The sequence below is a fragment of the Stegastes partitus genome, unplaced genomic scaffold (assembly GCF_000690725.1).
Source record: "Stegastes partitus isolate 25-593 unplaced genomic scaffold, Stegastes_partitus-1.0.2 Scaffold1457, whole genome shotgun sequence".
In the NCBI taxonomy this organism is placed as follows: domain Eukaryota; kingdom Metazoa; phylum Chordata; class Actinopteri; family Pomacentridae; genus Stegastes; species Stegastes partitus.
The window spans coordinates 143,108-152,221 of NW_007579188.1; the positions used below are offsets into that span (position 1 = coordinate 143,108).

General features: G+C 40.4%; 1 protein-coding gene across 1 annotated transcript in view; it reads right to left on the reverse strand.

The window, feature by feature from the left end:
• grin2aa (glutamate receptor, ionotropic, N-methyl D-aspartate 2A, a) overlaps positions 1-4,806 on the reverse strand; it is a 53,708-nt gene extending 48,902 nt beyond the window's left edge. Inside the window, exons 1-2 of the mRNA XM_008299764.1 lie at positions 4,756-4,806; positions 4,282-4,448 (exon numbers count right to left, since the gene is read on the reverse strand). Of these exons, the coding sequence (XP_008297986.1) occupies positions 4,282-4,448; positions 4,756-4,806 (218 nt within the window). The remainder of the gene's footprint in view (positions 1-4,281; positions 4,449-4,755) is intronic.
• Positions 4,807-9,114: the final 4,308 nt, after the last annotated feature.

The following is a 9,114-nucleotide window of genomic DNA, read 5'->3' on the forward strand; positions in this document are numbered from 1 at the left end:
ACTTGCTACCTGCAGATCTGTAACTTTGGTTGAGACAGATGACTTTGTATGTTTGAGATAACGAAGAGCACACAGGTCCAATTTCTGAGCATTCCTGCCCAGTTCTGTCCTCTTTCATCTCCAACAGATGGGCTATGTAAGTAACACGTTCCCTCGTACGTTAAACTTTACATAGGCTGCTGCCCAAGCTAAGATGTTCTCACAGATAGGTCAGACTTGACTCACTGAGTTGACTCGGCTAATTTTCTGCTGTGGATGATAGAAGTTCATTGGCATTAAAACCACCTGCCTGTGACTAAGTCACTGTGAACCAGCTCAGGAAATCACCAACAGGTAATTGCAGGTAATTGAGCTTATTATTTTGTGTTTCATAGGCTATTATTTTAACAGCAGAATCAACATCACTTCTGGGAGGAGCAAATATTGACTTTGGGCTGTTAAATTACTTAACTCAATATAAATTTGATGAATTGATATTGCCATGCTGTCACACATTTGTAATATAGAAATGACATCACTTGGAATGATACTATTGCATGTAGTTTTCATGTAGCTCTCTAATGATCAAGTAAGTAAAAAGATAAAAAGTTGCACATGAGGGAAGCAGTTAGATGCAGCAAAATGTCTAAAGAACTGCATTTTCTGTCAACAAACATAATAATTCTTCATGTTTTGCTTATCAAACTGCAAGATTTGGCAAACAATCAGTCTCAAACACAAGACTATTATGTGTACTGTCAGGATTTGTTGTTACATTATTGACTTTTTGGACTTCTCAGATCAGCACTGAAACAGTTTTTTCTGTGATATTCAATCAGCAGTCAAGAAGTCTCAATGCCGAACCATGTGCCATCCAAAGAAGCACCTAAAACGCAGAAGAAAAACAGGAATTATCTGGGATTGTAAGGCTTAATAGAGGATCATAAGGCCTCAGCATGCACAATCTTCAATCAGGTATTTGAGTGGAAACACTTCGTACAAGTGAATAATGTCATTTTTAAAGAGACATTACCATGAAAATTCCCCAGTTGATTTACTTACATGAAGAGATGAATATTTTGCACTTTAAAAACCCTGTGCAATATCCATTTTTCTACATACTCTATGCCATTTCCTTCATCTTTTAAGCACAATCTGTGCAATAGTAATATCAGTATTAATATTCATCCATAAACTGTGCAATACCACAGATATGTGCAATAATTGTATTTTTTTAGAACAAGTACTTCTGTACATTTTCATTTATTGTTATTATAAAACTTCCCCACAGTGGGATTATTAAAAAGTTTTGTATTACTATAAGCTTGCTGTATAGAACTTGCTGAAATCGTCTTTTTAAATATACTAATGATATATCTAAAAATGCCACAATTTGCCACTAATTTCCAGAACAGAACTCTCAATACTGGATAAAGCCAGCTTCATTTCTTTTGGTTTCATTTTGCTGAAATATTAGAGCCAAAGGTTTTTGCAGAGGACATTATGAATATCTCTATTTGTCACTCTATAAATCCAGGAATACTGTCAACAGACAGGAAAAAAAAAAAAAAAAAAAGTCAATTTCCACCATGTTTTTTTAAGAAATGAAATGCTCTATAAATCAGGCTGTGAGTGATATATGAACAAACTCATCTGTAAAAAAAGAAAACAACCCTCAGAATATAGAGCGGGATGAAGAGTTTGGCGTCTGTAAGTGCTACTAAAGTGCAGATTTCTGGCTCAGAGTGAGAGAAAAAACACATTTTGAGAAAGCGGCCTTCAAAGCTATGGATTATAATTAAAATCTACTGATGCAAACAGACAAGAGGTATTCAAATAAACACCTGAAAGTGTATTTTTCTTCCCTCTCAGTCTGAAAGAAGATGATATGGAAGCAAAATATCCCCAAAATCTAACAGTTGGCCTGTGCAGTATAGTGTTTTGCCTTTTTAACTGTCTGTTGCCACTGTAGCTATAATTAAAACAGCTGTAATTACTGTCAACAACTCAGACACAGACAGGGAGTTTTTGAACCCTTGCTGGGTTTGACATAAAGAGTAACTGCTAATGAGAAAGACCTCAGCTGAGCGTTGATATATCACAGGGTCAGGCACCAGGCCTTGCCAACATCTCAACGCCACTGAACATGTATCATTAATCTGACTTTTTTTTTTTTTTGCCAAAAATTATGGCTCGCGGGGCTCTTCAGCAGTTTTTTCTCCTTTTCTCTGCTGAGACCTGCAGCATCAGTCAAAATGACCTAAAGGTGTGGCCACCAGCCAACCCGCATGTGCAGTAAACCCACCTGTCATCCACGTTAATTTGAAGAACGCTGATGGAATCCTTTTTAAGCTCTGAAGACGACACCGTACGAGCGGAGAAGATGGAAAACATAACGCCCAAACACAGTGTGCAATAACTCAAGACATTCGTAGTGATAATGAAGATGAAACTTTCAAACTAAATGGGAAAAGCTCTGAGAAATGACCAGACCTGACGTGTAATAACTCTTCAGGAAACATGACTGCAGTGCTTGTCATCGTCAGTTTCCCTTATTGAAAACTTTCAGCAGTGAGAGGGAATAAAATTTTGGGAAATTCAGTAACAGTAGATGTTGTTAATTATAGGTGTATCAAGAGGTTCTGGGACTGTTCATTGTAGACACATTTGGGAAAAACATCAAATTCCGTGTCAGTCAGCAGCTCAGAATGACACTTAGGGACCATCACTGGTGAGAAAAGGTGGGACTGAAGAGAAGAAACAACAGTTTTCACAGTAAAAGCGTCCACAGTTTGACCAAAGATGCCACCCAGGAATTTGGCCCCCAGGCTCAGACTGAGAGAACATTTGGTGCAAACAATCTGAAGTGTGGTGAGTTGGCATGTGGGTGCTCCAACTGTGCGTTGTGCTTGGTCACATCTCAACTAGATTTTTGGCCTCTGCGATACAATCCTCACTCCCAACTCCTCTCTAAATTTGTCTCCTTTCTCTTCTCAAAAAGGAAATCAAGATAAACATTTGCCATTTTGATGCAGTTTAGGAGATTCACTGCAGATGGAGCTTGACATGTTTACATTATGGGACTTCCAGGGAGCGTTACAAGATTTGAAAGAGGGCTGTTTTGTTGTGCAAGCACTCCACTGATGGTCAAATTTGAATCAGTTTTTTTGATTTTTGAAGGCACAGTCCTAGCACCTTTAGATCACACCCCACATGTTTGATAAAATAGAACTTGTAAGTTCTTTATCTACACTGTAAGTTGGTGTCGGAAGTTGCTTGAAAGTGTTTTTCTCGTTGACGTTCAACCTTGCAAAGGTTGCTAAGGCTAGTTTAGTATAATAATAAATGATATGAAATGAAATAATAAATGCCCTGTAACTTATCCAACTCATTTGATTCATTTCTAGTTTATATTCTGCTAATATGTTTCTTATTTTCCAATAATTGCAGAAGTGCAATGTTGAAGGGGAAATATGGCTCTAAGGACCGCTTATGTCTTAGCAAACATTAGCTAAAATGCCACGAGATGTGATATGTGTTGCCTCGTGGATGAACCCCAGCAACTTCAGTGATACCCTGACTTCACCTTTAGTTATATCAGCAGCTAAAAGTTTCATAATAGTTGAATAAATTGTGAAGGAATATTTCTACTAGCTGTTGGTTCTCTTATGTTTCCTTACCGCCACGAGGTTGACGTTACTGGTTTTGTGTAAAAAGCCTCCAAAAGCACCAGACGGATCTCTATAAAATGAAATACATATCATATTTGTCTATTCATGCACCCCTCGGGATGAACTGTAACTATATCAGTGACTGCTTTTCATCATCATCAGGTCAAATTTGGAAATTTAAGACTAGACACTTGCGAAACAAATTACTGCACATTCCCATCAGCCTCAGCTGCCTGCCAAACCTGCCGAACATCAGCATGTTAGGATATCGATGTTAGCGTTTATCTCAAAGCACCACTGTGCTTAATTACAGGCTCACAGAGGTGCTAGAATGAGTGCAATTTCGGAGGTCTCTCCACTGCGGTTTTACAAGAGTTTAATTGTCCATCTCAGTTTGTGCTCTTAATCTGGAATTTTTCCAAAATAATAATACAAAAAGTAATGTTTGTGACATGCTGGGAGTGAGATTCTGTCAGCAACACATCATCTCTGGACTTTTAAAGCACAACAACACTGCAGTGTCACTTATCACTTAATGCTGCTGCCTCAAACTGTTGGCAAATGTTATGGACTTTAATAGCAGTAGGATGCACAAACTGCAGTAATGGTGAAAACCTGTAAGGGATCCCACCTGTTGTCGACAGTAGTTTTTAGGATGTTGATGAACTCCTGGTAGCCGGGGAACTTTGACGTGACAATGGAGAAGATGTGCCAGTCGTACTCTTCCATGATGTTCAGCATCAGCAGGGCCTCCTGCTGGATGGAGGCACCGAACTGGAAGAATGTCGACTTCACGTCCTGAGAACGGGGGAGAGAGAGAAAGGTGGAGGGAAAGACAAAAGGCAGATTTAGTGGGACATTTATTTGGGACTTTTGTCTCACTTTCCATATTAGTCAAGCGGCTAATTCAAACTGCATCTCAGACGTATCAATCAACAATGGGGCATTTTAAACTTGGCACGATACGAGCGCACCAACATGCACACACACAAACACACACACACATTCAGAGACTGAGAGTAATAAGCTTCTCATGGAGGAAATATATGGATGAGGGGCTCAGAACAATTCAATTAGGACCAAATTGGATTGGTGCGGTACAGACCGGCTGCAGAACTCTGTGGGCCGAGTTCCGGGGAACGAGGCTCGCATTCATTCCGAGTCCTCGTATCCACTCCATTAAACCTGACTGAGAATCATTTTCCACTTAATTCAGCCAAATTCAGACATGAGCTTGGACAGGGCAGACAAGCGCTATTACAGGTGGACAAATTAGTCATTTACGCTGTATTTAAAATGACTCATTACGGCGTGAGCTATTAAACGGAGGGGAAATGAGACAAAACATAATGAGGAAGAAGAAAGCAGAATTAAGCGTCACGAAATGTACAGGCTGGAGAAGCGTCAGCTCGTCTTGGTTGTTTATTGAGTGATCTGTGTGGATTTGCGTGACATTGGAATGTCAGAGAGTTCACACAAAGCTTATCTTGACACCATTTGTTTTGTGTCACTTGGCTTTCTTTTTATGAGAGAATTGGAGGCTGGTGTGTGTGTGTGCAGACACAGCACCCTGACAGCTAAGAAAAGCACACACAAGGGCTAAGAAACACAAAACAAAGGATGGGATCGCACCTCAAAATGAACAAATACACCTTCCCTTGCACACGGCATGTACACACTGCCTGCAGCCGGCTTCTGCAGTAATTCATCCACAGTGTGACTAAAGTTTAAAAAAGGTGCGAGCTGGTGAGTTGGGGTGTGTGATGAAACAGCTACCATAACGCTAGGAGCCACTGCACATTGTAATGAGGCTGAGCATTAGCCTCAGTGAGAGTTTGAAATGGTATAAAAAAAAAAAGGGGGGGGGGACTAAAACACATTATTGTGACGGCACATGTTGATCAGAAAACAAATGAATTTGCATTCATGTTTCATTTTGTTTGGCTGCTCGGCTCTGGCCACTTCCTGTTTGCGAAAATATAGGGTTTACCATTTCAGCACACTACCGAAAGTCGGAAATCCATGAACATATGTAAAACCTATGTAGAAGTTTGACTGAAAGTACAAACAACTCTCCAAATGTAGAATGAATGACATGATTTGGATCCTGTTCTCCCATTAGCCCTCATCATTGCAATACACAGAGGCAGGTATGGACCTTCTCCACCCCATAGTGGGTTCAGCAGGCTGTTATTATTGAATTTTATCACTTACAAAGGAGATAAACAGCCACATTAGGAGGCTGGAGGAGACAGAAGTGGACTTGGATCCATGTCAGACAATAATAGAGTCATTTTTTTAACTGAAGTCATGTTTCGAATTTCTCTTTTGCTTGTTGATCTTCACTTAGTTAAGTTTAGGCACAAAAACTACTTAGTCAGGTTTAGAAAAGGATCTTGGTTTGTGTTAAAATACACCCAGTCACTCCATTTACCACATGTTGCAAAGGTTCAGTTTGCCCGAGTGTGTAATGCTTGTTCACACGACCACAGGAGGTCATCGGGTTACTTTCTGTTTAACAGTGATCAGATGATAATGCTGAGCTCAGTAGGTGGAGAAAAACCCTACTGGTCCGTGTGTCTGGGAATCATTTGCGCTGATAACGGGCCGTTTAATGAGCTGACAACATCAGATAAAGTTCCTGGAGGACTTCTTCCACCTTCTTCCACTACATGGTTTGTGTACAGTTCATTGGGGGTATTACAATCGCATTTAGGTGTCACTGGTTTTGTGAATTAACATAAAGCGACCCTGGATACTTTGTAAATGTGCAGACCAACAGAAAATCGGCGCAACATCAGAGCTGTCATGCACTTGGCGATTTGACAGCAGGACGTCTGTAAGCCTTCGTGGACTTGGTGGAAACACACTTTCAGTCTGCGAGTGAGAGCTTTGGATTGGACCGGTGTCTTCTGTGCACGTCTTCAGGTAGACGCACAGCAACACTAACACAATTTCAATGCAACTGCCATCATTTCTGCTCAGTTCTTCACTCCTGTTTGGTATAAATAATCAAAAACAGCATTTAAATGAGCCCTGCATCCAGTGTCTTCCTATACGTTCACCGACTGGCTTCACTAAAGAATGTTGGGAAACTTGCAGCGCTTCTGCTGTATTGCGAGTAATGCATTTACCTTTCGTACAATGAGTCAGAATATTGCATAATTGAGTGCATAAAGACTTGCTGCGCCAGATATACGTGAAACCGAAACTCATTGTTTGCTTTTCCCCCCTCTATCATGACCACTAATTGAACTAATATGAGTATATGCAACTTTCCAATTAAATGAATCCTATTAAGCACTCTTTTTTATTTTTCTTATTAGCTCGCCGCTTTATGCTACATAGCTCGTTTTCTGCACTCACTGGAGTTGTACTTCTAAGATGAGACAACACAGTGAAAGGGCACAAGTAGAAAGCAGCAACTGAGATGGTATTTGTAACCATATCAGAGGGCTGTATATAACATCATGTTACATGCATGACCTGGCATTTCCTTTTCCATTGTCTTGATAGCCTCTGAATAATGTGGGAATTCATTGTTTGCATTATTTGTGTCAGTGTGGATGAATACGAAAATGGTTGCACGTCTTCCACCCCCCCATATCGAGACTCCTGAGTGCCTCTTTAATGGTATCGTATCTGTATGTGCAGTCGGCTCGCTCTACACTCCGACTCAAGTGCTCTTCTGAGGGCTCTCCGTGCAGCTCAGCATTTTGTGTGTGTGCGCGTTCTAATGGGGTAGAAACTGAAGCGACGCTCGAGCATGGTGGGACGGGAGGGAGGTCATGCTATAAGACTTGTCGCTCCCTGTCTTCGTCACAGCGCCAGCCGATACTCCCGCACTTTGCCGCAATACACAAGGGGGCTGTGCAACGGGGCCTGTCATGGAATACACAGAATAAGTGGAAGACTTATAAGTATGGGATTATATACGGAACAAGTCTTTTTGTGTCTTCATCTATTGAAACCCTCTCAGCCACCTGGCTCATGTGTGCCTTTCCTTAAAATTTAAAGGAAATAAAGGTTTTTCTTTGCTCAGCCACTGTGCTCTACACTGCTCATGATAAATATGCTGTTTTAACGCTCTGCCTTCCAAATCTGGGTGACACGATTTGTGAATTTTTTTGGGGCGGCATCTCTAAAATATTGACTGACATGCATTTCTATTCTTCTTCATCATCATGGCTCATACGTAAAATTAGGCCACTATTGATGTTGATGGGTTATTCATCGCTAATTCACTTTAACAAAGACACCATCATGCATATTGTTCTTGTCATCGAAGCGTGGAAGCACAATATTATACTTCACTAACTTAAAGGATGCAAAAAATGAAGCCAACTGTCAGGAAAAAAAAGCAAAACAAACCCTCCATGGTGCCAAAAACATGCAGCAGCACCTACTTTTCACCTGTTTTCTTCTTATTATTCACAATAACAGGAATAATGAGTAAAAAGAACTTCATCAAATGCATGAAAAAGTGTCCCCCTTGAAAGCCACGGTGGAATTCGCACTCTGTTTCAAACTAAGTTGGCATAATACAACTCATTTCAGGGCATTTAGTTATAGTTTAAGACATAGGAGGATTCTGTCACCCATAAAAGAGCATCTAATCCTTCCATTTACTTGGAAAATCACCAAATTTCTAAATAAATGCTTTTTCTCTGGACAGCAACAGCATATTGATGCCAAAGGCAACGTTTATGCAAAATTAATTTCGCAAAAGCTAACACTGGTTGTGAATATTCTCCGAAGAGCTCTGTTTCTCTAGTATTTGGGGCGTGTGTGTCTTACAGGAATGTGATTTCGCCCGCTTGCGCCTGTCTGAAAGGATTCACGCTTTAAGGCATCCCAGGAGAGAGAAGGTACCAAATTTGACCGTGCAACAAAACTGAAATGTTCCTTTTACCAAAATAACTGCTGTTTTTTTTTTTGGTCTGACGAGAGACTGTTGTGGCCAAACCTCTATGTCATCATATTAAAACTCTGCTGAATAATGGTTTCAACTACTTATGAGAAAATAGTGCACAAGCATCACTACTCTGTCTGAAAAATGGGCCCTTTAGGTTGGACTAACCTATAATTCTGAGACCAGAGTTACCTCTTTCGAACACTTGACTGAAGTAGACTCTTAACAGTGACAACAAAGGACCGAATAAAACTCTCTTTATCCTTGTTCTCCCACCGAGGCAGAGACGACAACCACACCTTCCATTCTTGTTCTGTCATTTGATGTCTCTCTGTAGTTCAAATTTCTCTTTCCAGGAGAGACTCCGCCAGGAAAATGGAGCCACTGCATTTCATAAAGCTTTTGTGTACGTAGTAAAGCTTCCATTTGTTTGTGTGGGCTCCTTTGTTATGTCTCACTTTTTATCCTGTAAGTTTTATAATATTGCTCATTAAAACGATTTTATCCTCACAGGTTCGGGGATGCGTTTGAGTAGGAGAGAGATAAACAAAC